This window comes from Ranitomeya variabilis, chromosome 4 (assembly GCF_051348905.1).
Source record: "Ranitomeya variabilis isolate aRanVar5 chromosome 4, aRanVar5.hap1, whole genome shotgun sequence".
NCBI classification, from domain to species: Eukaryota; Metazoa; Chordata; class Amphibia; order Anura; family Dendrobatidae; genus Ranitomeya; species Ranitomeya variabilis.
Genome location: NC_135235.1, coordinates 293,437,656 through 293,452,715, shown reverse-complemented (window position 1 = coordinate 293,452,715; position 15,060 = coordinate 293,437,656). Strand labels below are relative to the sequence as shown.

The 15,060-nt window shown below is 43.0% G+C and overlaps 1 protein-coding gene across 1 annotated transcript in view; it reads right to left on the bottom strand.

Moving 5' to 3' along the window:
• Positions 1–15,060, bottom strand: part of LOC143764550 (uncharacterized) — a 47,303-nt gene that overhangs the window by 10,971 nt on the left and 21,272 nt on the right. Inside the window, exons 7-9 of the mRNA XM_077250215.1 lie at positions 13,223–13,364; positions 10,787–10,968; positions 9,553–9,666 (exon numbers count right to left, since the gene is read on the bottom strand). Of these exons, the coding sequence (XP_077106330.1) occupies positions 9,553–9,666; positions 10,787–10,968; positions 13,223–13,364 (438 nt within the window). The remainder of the gene's footprint in view (positions 1–9,552; positions 9,667–10,786; positions 10,969–13,222; positions 13,365–15,060) is intronic.

The following is a 15,060-nucleotide window of genomic DNA, read 5'->3' as shown; positions in this document are numbered from 1 at the left end:
TTACTTCCCGCATGGTGTGCACAGCCCCGTGCGGGAAGTAAGCAGATCAATGCACTCCTAGGTGTGCGGAATCCCCTGCAATTCCGCATTTTAATGAACATGTTGCTTTTTTTTCCGCGATGCGATTTTTTTGCGGAAAAAAAGGCTACATTTGCACAAAAAATGCGGAATACACTGAAAATAATGGGAGGCATATGTTAGCGTTTTTTTCGTGTTTTTATCACGTTTTTATAGCGAAAAAAACGCGAAAAATACTGAACGTGTGCACATGGCCTAAGAGTATCTACACTCCCATCATTCAGCTCAAAAAATTCCACCAACTCCCGTTTTATCTTATCTAGATCTATACTGTGCAGCCAGTTAGGGTGAATCTTCCACTCTCTTCTGTTCACGGCCCCTGTCCCCATCGGCCGAAACTCCACCTCAATTGGACTATGGTCCGAGAGGGCCCTAGGCAAATATCTCACATCCCCTACCATCGTGTCCAACAGACGGTTGCCCAGTGCCAAATCAATTCTGGATAGAGTACCATGAGCCGGTGAATAACATGAATACCCCCTTTCCGCAACATGCCTAACTCTCCATAGATCAGTCATACCCACTTCACGAATATAAGTCCCAAACGTACAGTAGTAATGTGTCCCACTGTCCTATTCTGGGAGTTTTTATTTTTATCCCAAAAGTCATCACATATATTATTAAGATCCCCAATAATTAGAAATGGTATCGGGCCCCAGCTTTCCACCCTCTCCAGCACCTCTCTAATTTTCTTACTTGAGTATGGAGGCGGAATACGCATCGCCGCTATACACATCAACACTCCATTTATTTTGCATTGCACCACCACATACTGACCATCCACAGCCTCCTGTACCATCACCTCTTCATACTGCACTCCCACAGGTACCAACACCGACACACCCCTAGAGTACATTGAGAAGGTAGAATGGTATGCCCTCTGTATCCAGCGCCTGTTCAATACATCCACCTTTTCCCGCACTAAATGTGTCTCCAGCAGGCATATCATTGAGACCCTCTGTTCTCGAACATACTGCAGACTTGCCGCCCGTCGAGTTTTATCTGCTAGGCCTCTTACATTCCAACTCAATATTTTAATGCGGTCCCCCATCATACGGCTCATCATCCTTCATAGTATCCACTTTTCCAAGTACGAGCTGTCTAATCCCTCCCACCCCCCCTACCAACTCCCAACTTGCCCCCCTAACCCACCCAATATAACACATTCTTCCTCTCATCAAGAGTGGGTCTCCACCACCCATTGCGAACACTCTCCCTTACTTAACCCTCTCCATGCGCCTCCCGCTGCAGTAACAATCCGAATTTCCCACAGTTTTTGTTTTTTCCCAACATTCCAACTTAAATAAACATGTAGAGAAATTACCAAACCAATTTGCAGTACCCGGCATAACCCACCTCCCCCATACGTATTAATCATTACTATCCCCTCCGGTCAATCACTCAATATGGCACAGCCGAGCCCTCAACAGCTGCTCAACCCTTTAACCAATGTGCCATTAAACGCAAATCCCTCCTCCAGCAACAGAGAAATAACTCCCATCAGGATCTTGCCGAGATGTCAATCGCCCTTTCCCTTACGTTTTTTCGCATTAGTATCAATCCCGGATGATATTCTTGCCAAATAGCCATCCTTTGCTCAGAATCTAGAGAGCCTACAGATCGTTCTACAGGCTTTGGAGCGATCCAGTTGGATTGTCAACAAAACAAAGTCTATTTTGGTCCCCACACAGCAGCTACAGTTTCTGGGAATGGTGTTCGACACCGTTCAGGAATCAGCATTTCTTCCAGAAGAGAAGGTCCTAGGAAATATGGCGACGACGTTCGAGGCAGTGGCGCTTGCTCAATTTCAGTCAAGGTCTCTTGAGAACACACTTCTAGCATTTTGGGACAGGCCAATACTTTATTATTATTATTAATAATTTATATAGCACCATTAATTCCATGGTGCTCTACTTTAGGCGGGGTTACATACAAATTTCAGATATCACTTACAGTAAACAAAACTAACAATGGCAGACTGGTACAGAGGGAAGAGGACCCTAGATCGGCCTATTTGCCTCCTCCTTTGCCAGTCTCTCAAGTGGTGGTTAAAGTCACCCCTGTTAACTCAGGGTTACTCTTTTCGTCCCATTCAGTCTTTTGGTAGCAGGTGCTTATCACAGATGTCAGCCTTTCTGGCTGGTGAGCAATCTTCCGTCACTTGATGGTTCAGTGAGTCTGGAGCAGTCAGGAAAGACTTCACCCAATAAGTGTGCTGAAACTCAGAGCCGTCCGTCTAGCTCTCCTACATTGGCAGCACTTAGTCCAGGGGTTGCCGATCAGGGTTCAATTAGACAATGCTACTGTTGTGGCCTATATCAATTGCCAAGGCTGCACACGAAGCCCGTCTGCCATGGAATTTTATTTCTGTTGGTCATCCCAAAGGCCCCCAGAAATGGAATGTGAACACTGCTAAGAATCAGAAACTGCAGTGGTCACACACGATCCAGGTTAGATGAAGATTTAAGAGAACCAGTGGGGGACCCGGGCAGGGATACGGAGACTGGTGGATTGATAAGTGAGGATACAATTATTATTTTTAAATTTCAGACCGTGCTAGGCCTTTTAAAGCATAGTGCCTTTGAATGCATTCTGTGCACAGGTCCAATATAGTTATATACACTATGTTCCAAATTATTATGCAACTGACATTTTTATCAGATTTTCCTAAATGGTTGGTGCAAATGACAGTCAGTCTAATAAAAGTAATCACCCGTTAGAGTATACATCGAATTTTATTGAAGAAACCTCCCAATGATAACAGTATAATCTCCAAAATGAATAAAAACGTAAAATGCACTGTTCCAAATTATTAGGCACAGTAGAATTTTTAAACATTTGAAATGTTTTAAAGAACTGAAAATGCTCATTTGTGGAATTTGCAGCATTAGGAGGTCACATTCACTGAACAAAAAAATCTATTTAACTACAAAACATCCTAACGGGCCAAGTTACATGTTAACATAGGATCCCTTCTTTGATGTCACCTTCACAATTCTTGCATCCATTGAACTTGTGAGTTTTTGGCGAGTTTCTGCTTGTATTTCTTCCCTCCCTGAGCTGCTGTTTGGATGTGAACGGCCTCCCACACTAATAGCTCTTTTGCTTGATGATACTCCAAAGGATCTCTATAGGGTTGTGGTCAGGGGAAGATGGTGGCCACACCATGAGTTTATCTCCTTTTATGCCCATAGCAGCCAATGAGGTATTCTTTGCAGTATGATAGTGCATGGTCATGCATGAAGATGACTTTGCTCCTGAAGGCACATTTCTTCTTTTTTATACCATGGAGGAAAGTTGTCAGTCAGAAACTCTATACAGTATACTTTGCAGAGGTCATTTTCACACCTTCAGGAACCTTGAAGGGCCCTACGAGCTGTTTCTCCATGATTCCGGCCCAAAACATGACTCCTCCACCTCCTTGCTGACGTTGCAGCCTTGTTGGGACATAGTGGCCATCCACCAACCATCCACTACTCCATCCATCTGGACCATCCAGGGTTGCTCAACGCTTATCAGTAAACAAGACTGTTTGGAAATTAGTCTTCATGTATGTGTGGGCCCAATGCAACCATTTCTGCTTGTGAACACTGTTTAAGGGTGGCCGAATAGTAGGTTTATGTACCACAGCAAGCCTTTGAAGGAGCCTACACCTTGAGGTTCGAGGGACTCCAGAGGCACCAGCAGCTTCAAATAACTGTTTGCTGCTTTGTAATGGCTTTTTAGCAGCTGCTCTCTTAATCCAATGAACTTGCCTGGCAGAAATCTTCCTCATTATGCCTTTATCAGTATAAACACATCTGTGCTCAGATACAGCCACAAATCTCTTAACACTACGATGATCACGCTTAAGTTTTCGGGAAATTTCTAATGTTTTCATCCCTTCGCCAAGGCATTGCAGTATTTGATGCTTTTCAGCAGCAGAGAGATCCCTTTTCTTTCCCATGTTTCTTGAAAACTGTGACCTGCTTAACCCCTTAAGCCCCGAGGGTGGTTTGCACGTTAATGACCAGGCCAATTTTTACAATTCTGACCACTGTCCCTTTATGAGGTTATAACTCTGGAACGCTTCAACGGATCTTGGCGATTCTGACATTGTTTTCTCGTGACATATTGTACTTCATGTTAGTGGTAAAATTTCTTCGATATAACTTGCGTTTATTTGTGAAAAAAACGAATATTTGGCGAAAATTTTGAAAATTTCGCAATTTTCCAACTTTGAATTTTTATGCCCTTAAATCACAGACATATGTCACACAAAATACTTAATAAATAACATTTCCCACATGTCTACTTTACATCAGCACAATTTTGGAACCAAAATTTTTTTTTGTGACGGAGTTATAAGGGTTAAAAGTTGACCAGCAATTTCTCATTTTTACAACACCATTTTTTTTTAGGGACCACATCTCATTTGAAGTCATTTTGACGGGTCTATATGATAGAAAATACCCAAGTGTGACACCATTCTAAAAACTGCACCCCTCAAGGTACTCAAAACCACTTTCAAGAAGTTTATTAACCCTTCAGGTGTTTCACAGGAATTTTTGGAATGTTTAAATAAAAATGAACATTTAACTTTTTTTCACACAAAATTTATTTCAGCTCCAATTTGTTTTATTTTACCAAGGGTAACAGGAGAAAATAGACCCCAAAAGTTGTTGTACAATTTGTCCTGAGTACGCTGATACCCCATATGTGGGGGTAAACCACAGTTTGGGCGCATGGCAGAGCTTGGAAGCAAAGGAGCGCCATTTGACTTTTCAATGCAAAATTGACTGGAATTGAGATGGGACGCCATGTTGCATTTGGAGAGCCCCTGATGTGCCTAAACATTGAAACCCCCCACAAGTGACACCATTTTGGAAAGTAGACCCCCTAAGGAACTTATCTAGATGTGTGGTGAGCACTTTGACCCAACAAGTGCTTTACAGAAGTTTATAATGCAGAGCCGTAAAAATAAAAAATCATATTTTTTCACAAAAATGATCTTTTCACCCCCAATTTTTTATTTTCCCAAGGGTGAGAGAAGAAATTGGACCCCAAAAATTGTTGTGCAATTTGTCCTGAGTACGCTGATACCCCATATGTGGGTGTAAACCATTGTTTGGGCGCAGGGCAGAGCTCGGAAGGGAAGGAGCGCCATTTGACTTTTCAATGCAAAATTGACTGGAATTGAGATGGGACGCCATGTTGCATTTAGAGAGCCCTTGATGTGCCTAAACATTGAAACCCCTAACAAGTGACACCATTTTGGAAAGTAGACCCCCTAAGGAACTTATCTAGATGTGTGGTGAGCACTTTGACCCAACAAGTGCTTCACAGAAGTTTATAATGCAGAGCCGTAAAAATAAAAAATCATATTTTTTCACAAAAATGATCTTTTCACCCCCATTTTTTTATTTCCCCAAGGGTAAGAGAAGAAATTAGACCACAAAAGTTGTTGTGCAATTTGTCCTGAGTACGACGATACCCCATATGTGGGTGTAAACCATTGTTTGGGCGCATAGCAGAGCTCAGAAGGGAAGAAGCGCTATTTTACTTTTCAATGCAAAATTGACTGGAATTAAGATGGGATGCCATGTTGCGTTTGGAGAGCCCCTGATGTGCCTAAACATTAAACCCCCCCACAAGTGACACCATTTTGGAAAGTAGACCCCCTAAGGAACTTATCTAGATGTGTTTTGAGAGCTTTGAACCCCCAAGTGTTTCACTACAGTTTATAACGCAGAGCCGTGAAAATATTTTTTTTTTTTTTTTTCACAAAAATGAAATTTAGCCCCCAGTTTTGTATTTTCACAAGGGTATCAGGATAAATTGGACCCTAAAAGTTGTTGTCCAATTTGTCCTGAGTACGCTGATACCCCCTATGTGGGGGGGAACCACTGTTTGGGCGCATGACAGAGCTCGGAAGGGAAGGAGCGCCATTTGGAATGCAGACTTAAATGGATTGGTCTGCAGGCGTCACGTTGCATTTGCAGAGCCCCTGATGTACCCAAACAGTACAAACCCCCCACAAGTGACCCCATATTGGAAACTAGACCCCCCAAGGAACTTATCTAGATGTGTTGTGAGAACTTTGAACCCCCAAGTGTTTCACTACAGTTTATAACGCAGAGCCGTGAAAATAAAAATTATTTTTTTTTTCACAAAAATGATTTTTTAGCCCCCAGTTTTGTATTTTCACAAGGGTATCAGGATAAATTGGACCCTAAAAGTTGTTGTCCAATTTGTCCTGAGTACGCTGATACCCCCTATGTGGGGGGGAACCACTGTTTGGGCGCATGACAGAGCTCGGAAGGGAAGGAGCGCCATTTGGAATGCAGACTTAAATGGATTGGTCTGCAGGCGTCACGTTGCATTTGCAGAGCCCCTGATGTACCCAAACAGTACAAACCCCCCACAAGTGACCCCATATTGGAAACTAGACCCCCCAAGGAACTTATCTAGATGTGTTGTGAGAACTTTGAACCCCCAAGTGTTTCATTACAGTTTATAACGCAGAGCCGTGAAAATAAAAATTATTTTTTTTTTCACAAAAATGATTTTTTAGCCCCCAGTTTTGTATTTTCACAAGGGTATCAGGATAAATTGGACCCTAAAAGTTGTTGTCCAATTTGTCCTGAGTACGCTGATACCCCCTATGTGGGGGGGGAACCACTGTTTGGGCGCATGACAGAGCTCGGAAGGGAAGGAGCGCCATTTGGAATGCAGACTTAAATGGATTGGTCTGCAGGCGTCACGTTGCATTTGCAGAGCCTCTGATGTACCCAAATAGTACAAACCCCCCACAAGTGACCCCATATTGGAAACTAGACCTCCCAAGGAACTTATCTAGATGTGTTGTGAGAACTTTGAACCCCCAAGTGTTTCACTACAGTTTACAACGCAGAGCCGTGAAAATAAAACATATTTTTTTTCCCACAAAAATGATTTTTAGCCCCCCAAATTTTTATTTTCCCAAGGATAACAAGAGAACTTGGACCCCAGAAGTTGTTGTTCAATTTGTCCCTAGTACGCTGATACCCCATATGTTGGGGTAAACCCCTTTTTGGACGCACGGGAGAGCTCGGAAGGGAAGGAGCACTGTTTTACTTTTTCAACGCAGAATTGGCTGGAATTGAGATTGGACGCCATGTCGCGTTTGGAGAGCCCCTGATGTGCCTGAACAGTGGAAACTCCCCAATTCTACCTGAAACCCTACCCCTAACCGTTTACTGAACATTTTCTGACAGTCATAAGTGCCACGTATATAAGTGCCACGTATATAAGTGCCACGTATGTAAGTGCCACGTATGTAAGTGCCACGTATGTAAGTGCCACGTATGTAAGTGCCACGTATGTAAGTGCCACGTATGTAAGTGCCACGTATATAAGTGCCACGTATATAAGTGCCACGTATATAAGTGCCACGTATATAAGTGTCACGTATTTAAGTGCCATGATATTTCAGTGCCACGTATTTCAGGCACTGAAAAATACGTGGCACGTAAATACGTGGCACGTAAATACGTGGCACTTAAATACGTGGCACTTAAATACGTGGCACTTAAATACGTGGCACTTAAATACGTGGCACTTAAATACGTGGCCACTTAAATATCGTGGCACTTAAATACGTGGCACTTATATACGTGGCCACTGAAATATCGTGGCACTTATATACGTATATACGTATATAAACGTATATTTCAGTGCCACGTATTTCAGTGCCACGTATTTCAGGTTAGGGGTAGGGTTAGGGTTTTTTGTTTTTTTCTTGTTTTCTTGTGTTTTTCTATAAAAACGCATGCGTTTTACCGCGTTTACATGCATTTTTTTCACACATGCGTTTTTTTTAAAAAACGCATGCAGATAAAAACGCAAGTGTGAAACCAGACTAAAAGACGCTTTTTATAGCAAAAAAGTTTTTGCGTCTCCACATTTTGAGACCTATAATTTTTCCACATTTTGGTCCACAGAGTCATGTGAGGTCTTGTTTTTTGCGGGACGAGTTGACGTTTTTATTGGTAACATTTTCGGACACGTGACCATTTTTTATCACTTTTTATTCCGATTTTTGTGAGGCAGAATAACCAAAAACCAGCTATTCATGAATTTCTTTTGGGAGAGGCGTTTATACCGTTCTGCGCTTGGTAAAATTGATAAAGCAGTTTTATTCGTCGGGTCAGTACGATTACAGCGATACCTCATTTATATCATTTTTTTATGTTTTGACGCTTTTATACGATAAAAACTATTTTATAGAAAAAATAATTATTTTGGCATCGCTTTATTCTCAGGACTATAACTTTTTTATTTTTTTGCTGATGATGCTGTATGGCGGCTCGTTTTTTGTGGGACAAGATGACGTTTTCAGCGGTAACATGGTTATTTATATCCGTCTTTTTGATCGCGTGTTATTCCACTTTTTGTTCGGCGGTATGGTAATAAAGCGTTGTTTTTTGCCTCGTTTTTTTTTTTTTTTTCTTACGGTGTTTACTGAAGGGGTTAACTAGTGGGCCAGTTTTATAGGTTGGGTCGTTACGGACGCGGCGATACTAAATATGTGTACTTTTATTGTTTTTGTTTGTTTTTTTTAGATAAAGAAATGTATTTATGGGAATAATATTTTTTTTTTTTATTATTATTTATTTAGGATTTTTTTTTTTTTTTTTTTACACATGTGGAAATTTTTTTTTTTACTTTTTTACTTTGTCCCAGGGGGGGACATTACAGATCGCTGATCTCACAGTGTGCACAGCACTCTGTGAGATCTCCGATCTCACTTACAGCCGTGCAGGCTGCAGCTTTCATCTGCAGCCTGCTCCGACCCGGAAGTGCTCCCTGCAGGACCCGGATACAGCCCCTCGGCCATTTTGGATCCGGGGCCTGCAGGGAGAAGACGTTCGGTACGAGGTGAGTACATCACCTTGTACCGATCGTCTCAGGGAAGCCTGCAGGGAGCCCCCTCCCTGCGCGATGCTTCCCTGTACCGCCGGTACACCGCGATCATGTTTGATCGCGGTGTGCCGGGGGTTAATGTGCCGGGGGCGGTCCGTGACCGCTCCTGGCACATAGTGCCGGATGTCAGCTGCGATATGCAGCCGACACCCGGCCGCGATCGGCCGCGCTCCCCCCGTGAGCGCGGCCGATCGCGTATGACGTACTATCCCGTCACCGGGAATTAAGGCCCACCCCACCTCGACGGTATAGTACGTCATACGGGATTAAGGGGTTAATAATATGGAACATCATTTTTAAGTAGTTTTCCTTTAATTAGAATCACCTGGAAAACTAATTATCACATGTGTTTAAGATTGATTTCACTGATACATTGAGCCCTGAGACACAATACCATCCACGAGTTTATTTGAAAAACAAAACAAATAAATCTTTATGACACTTAAATCCAATTTGCATAATAATTTGGAACACAGTGTAATGCAAACTAAGTGCAAATATACATCAGTGATATATCGTGTATTACTATACCTGAAAGTCTGGAAATTTCATTATATGATATATATAGATTTTGGCTGGACAGTTCATTTTCTTTGTATTTTGCATTATTAATTTTCTTCGTTTTACCAAAGGACAATATGCAATCTATAAAATAATAAAAAGAAGATGAAATAGCTATATGAAAAAACCCACAGACAACAGGAAATCTAGACTGGCCTTTCATCAACGAATCCTAAGTTTTACATACTTGCAGCATCCCTATTGGCGTATAGGTGGATGCTCGACTGTTAGGTAATCCCTGCATGTGTTGCGGCAGTCTAACAGCCACAAGACATGCAGCCACATATTATTCGAGCACTCCAAAGACACTCGGTTAGCACGCGAGCATGCTCAAATAACACCTTATCCCAACACGCTCACTCATCACTAGTGGGGACCTATCAATAAAGCGGAGCAGGGATAAGCACAACATTTTAAAAGTGAATTTCAGCACTACCTTAGTGTATATATGAAGACCCATGACCCCAATTCATAATTTACTTTTTTCTTTTTTTGTTAAGTCACTTTTCTTTCTTGATTTGTGGTTTTCACTATTTTTTGTACTAAATTAATAAAAATGGCACATGCAATTCAAGAATTTGGGGTAAAGCCAAAAATTGTCTTTTTTTTAGTGCAAAAAGTCAAATTTTGGACAAAAGTATGCCTTTTTGCTGGTGTACGTTAAGTCACTAATGAGGAAGGGGGTGTAGGAAAAGTCAAGTTGTGGCAATTTTAGTGTCTTTAATTACTTATTTATTTTTTTAACAAAAGTTGCATTTCAGGAATCAGTGTAAAACGTCTGTAAAGGCCATATTGAACTACAAAATCAGAAAAGTAACTAAATCACAAAAGATGACTTAAAGGGCGCAAATTGTTTATTTTCTCGCCAATCACAAATTAAGAAGGTATTTATGCCCCCAAAAAAATTGGCAGAAATGCAATGATGAATCGGGTCTGGAGATCTTTAAGAGAAGAAGCAAGTTTAACAAAATTCGGACAAATCGAATTCTAAAAATTTCGGCAAATCACACTTTAGATGTAGCGACTTATTTCCTTCAAAACGGTTTACTCATCTCTAGAATTTTTAGGATTTTTTTTTTTTTATCTACACCATTTGCAAGTTGGCTTTATTTCTTAGCATGCATGGATCAAAATAGTATAATATGTTTATAAAGATGTACAGAAAATATTACAAATATTAAAATCCGTTCCGCATATTATCTACCTCTGTCTGACTCGCAAACTCGGCAGGTCTTTTTTGAGCTGCTGCCCTATCCTTTCCGAAATGGCATCCTAATACCTGCCTTCCCACGATTATGAAAGGGACTCCCGAATACTCCAGTAGGGAGACGTCATCAATGACCGGTCCTTTCCAATGCAGGGTAAACTTTCCTGAGGGCCTGAATTCTGGAAAAATTTCAATACAAGGTAACTATTTATTTATGGCATCATTAAGCAATATAAACTGTCCAATAAAATACAGTATTAAGGACCATCAATAGATTATATTTCGCTGTGTGTGTATAGATAGACACTTTGTGCCCATGATTCAACACAGGCGGCTGCAACTAGAAAAACAGTGTCGGACTTTCTTAAACGTCTTAAACCTACCCACCCACCCCCCCAAAAATGCAGTTGTGCCCTAAAAATATATCCAGCAATAGTACCTTATTTTTCGGACTATAAGGCTGTGTGCACACATTCCGGATTTTTAATGTTTTTTTCACTATAAAAAGCTATAAAACCGCGAAAAAAATGCTCACATTAAGCATCCTATTAATAAAATGCAATCCGCATTTTGTACGCACATGCGTTTTTTCCCGGAGCGGAAATGCATTCCGGAAAAAAACGCAGCATGTTCATTAATACGCGGAATCGCGGGGATTCCGCACACATAGGAATGCATTGATCCGCTTACTTCCCGCATGGGGCTATGCCCACCATGCGGGAAGTAAGCGGATCATGTACAAATAGTACCCAGGGTGGATGAGAGGAGACTTTCCACCACGGACTGGGCACAATATAATTGTTTAAAAAAAACATAAAAAATAAGGATATACTCACCTTCCGATGGCCCCCGGAGTCCTCCCGCCTCTCAGCGGTGCACGCGGCGGCTTCCGTTCCCAGGAATGCTGTGTGCGAAGGAACTGGGATGACGTCGCGGATACGTGATGTCATCACAGGTCCTTCGCGCAAAGCATCCATGGGAACGGAAGCCGCCGCGTGCACCGCTGAGGAGATCCGGGGCCATCGGAAGGTGAGAATAACCATTTTTTAAAAATAATTTTTAACATTAGCTCTTTTTACTATTGATGCTGCATAGGCAGCATCAATAGTAAAAAGTTGGTCACACTTGTTAAACACTATGTTTGAAAAGAAAAAACATTATATTTCAGCTCACCCGCATAACAGTATGTTTGACAAGTGTGACCAACCTATCAATCAGTTTGCAAAACACTAATGTTTAGCGGGAATACGCATGCCAATTCCACATGCGAGATACCCGCGGCAGGAGTTGCAGAATTGCCGCGGAAATTTCCGCGGCAATTCTGCAACATGTGAACTTAGCCTTTCACGCACCCCAAATTTTGGGGTGCAAAATAAGAAAAAAAAGGATTTTTATAAGATGGGTGTCCATATTATAGTCCGAATTTAAGGTATCTTACCTGGGGGCCGGTGGAGCAGGGTCACAGGAGGCATGGTCTCTTCTTCAGAAAGCTGGCGGTGGCAGAAGTGGGGCGCTGCTGTGGGCCCTGGGTGGGATACTGGTGCGATGCTGCGGGCCCGGTGTCGGAGGTTAGGCAGAGAAGAGTACGTTGTGTGGTGCAGGGTCCCACAGCCTCAGGAAAATGGCTGCCTCCAGTGACACGTGCGCAGATTGAGATCTCGGCTAAGCCGAGATCCCAATCCGTGCACGTGCCGCCTCTAGCGGCCACAGCTTCAGGAAAATGGCTGCCGGGAAAGCATTTATGCACTCTGCTCTGCTCACCTGCTCCACCACCGCCACAAACCAAGTAAGCCTGCATTCGGATTATAATACACCCCCCCCCCCTATTTTCCTTCAAAATTTGGGGTGAAAAAAGAGCATCTTATAGCCTGAAAAATACACTAAGCTGCAGACCTGCTCTTCTTCTTGCCCCGGGAATAGAGGTTGATCCTTACTACATGTCCGTCCCGATTGGTTTTCGCAATTTTTATGCTTTTTGAAAACAGTAAAACATTAGAAGCGGGCCACATGTGGAGTAAGGCGCTTGCAGTTTATTACAGATCATTAATATCTGATCGGTTGAGATCCGACCCCGCTGACCCCTGGTGCTCCGACTGCTGGAAATGCAAAAGTATAGAGAACTGTAACCCCACATCTCCTTCCACCGCGCAGTGGCCATTTCTGGGTGCCCCAACTGCGCTCAGAATTGACTGCAGGGCTGTTTTTTTTATTTTAAGTCGCAGGTTGCAAGATGGCCTAATTGGCAATCATTAGATGTAACGTAGCACTGTCGCGCAACACGTTGCCCTAAGGACGAATCCACACATTGCTTAAAGATCACATTCTTCACAGCTTGGGAAAAAGCCCCAACTCATCAACATTACAGAATTTTATGCCAAAAAGTAATAGGAATAAAGACGTGAACAGTCACAGAAACCTCTGCAGTGAAATTACCTTCATCCCCAAAGTCTTTCTGCTTTTCTAGAACTATATAATTGGAATTTGTACTTTCCTCAAACTCACTAATGGCCTGCAAAGCGTTCTCTAAGGAATGGAACATTTCCAGCTGGTAGGATTCATGGGAGAGCATCATCTCCTAAAAGACAATATAAAGAGTATATTAACATTGTATACAGAAGTCATGCAGGTATGAATAGAGAATGTAAATAGGGATTTTTGTGTACTCACCGTAAAATCCTTTTCTCCGAGCCATTCATTGGGGGACACAGACCGTGGGTGTATGCTGCTGCCACTAGGAGGCTGACACTAAGTGATACAAAAAAGGTAGCTCCTCCCCTGCAGTATAAACCCTCCTGCTGGCTCTCAGCTAACCAGTTCGGTGCAAAAGCAGTAGGAGATCAATAACAACATATGAGAGTATAGCTTGTCTTATTATATATGAGAGTATAGCATGTCAAATTATAAAACAAGCACAAGCTAATAACAGGGTGGGAGCTGTGTCCCCCAATGAATGGCTCGGAGAAAAGGATTTTACGGTGAGTACACAAAAATCCCTATTTCTCCTTCGCCTCATTTGGAGACACAGACCGTGGGACGTCCCAAAGCAGTCCCTGGGTGGGGTCAACATCAGATCAGGCCCTGTATAACCGCTACTTACAAGTGCGCCACCGTGGCCTGTAGAGTCCGCCTGCCTAGACTCACATCTGTGGAAGTGTGGGAATTATAGTGCTTCAAGATTGCATGCGGACTGGACGAATCCGCAAGCTTGAAGGTGTGCTTGCCGACTTCTGGTGCCTAGATCCCTTGATAGACAGGGAGATAGGCTGACATATAGCACGGAAGGACTCCTGGACGGTGAAACGAATCCACCAGGCTAACATGGCCGATGAAATGGCTAAACCCTTCCTGTAACCGTCAGGAAGCCTTCTTCTTACCGACAGGAAGCCTAAATAAAGTGTCCAATCTTCGGAAGGACGCCGTCCTCGATACGTACCTACTCTGAGTACTCAGTTCGTCATTATTTTGGGGAACCCATTCCGTGTTGTGGACTAGAGCCGAAAGATATGAGGGAAGGACGATGCCCCTGTAACAGTGGGAATACAATACCACCTTGGTAACAAGGGAAGGAGATGGCCTGAGGGCAACCTTGCCTTGATGGTAATAAGGAAAAAAGTCTAAAAGAGCAGAGCGGCAAGCTCTGAAAACTCATCAGGATGACAAGATCGAAGAGAAAAAAGGGCGGCCTTCCCTGATAGAAAAATCTGTCCATCAAAAGGAGTCTACTGTAAGACCCCAGGACCATTAAGGTCCCGAAAATCTAACGGTATGCGAATGGGAAGAACTACATGTGGATATTCCCTGCGAGAAAGTCTCTACTTGCAGTTTTGTTGCAATAAGACGGAAAGATACTAGCTCCGCAAACAAAAAAACTGACGTGGTCAGTACGGATCTCCGAGGATCATTGGGGCCGTTTCTGCTTCCGAAAGGCTTTTGGTAGTAGTAGAAGAGGGGTTATGGAAACTGGTACCATGGAAGAACCAGAGCATGCACTGCGATGGCTCTTGGATCACGAGGCCGAACCATGCACTCGAGTACAATGGCGTCCAGGCTGGGCGCCATCCGATCTACAACTGAAGAGCTCCAGTGAAGGCAGATCTGATGGAAGACTTCTGGGTGAAGTTCCCACTCACTTCAGGAGAAACCCTGACGGCTGAATATGTCTGCCGCCCAGAGTTCTACTCCAGGGATATGTACTGCCGAGATCACCGAATGATAGATCTCGGACCATCAGAGAATGTGGGGTACCTCGGCCATGGCGCCTGACCGTGGGT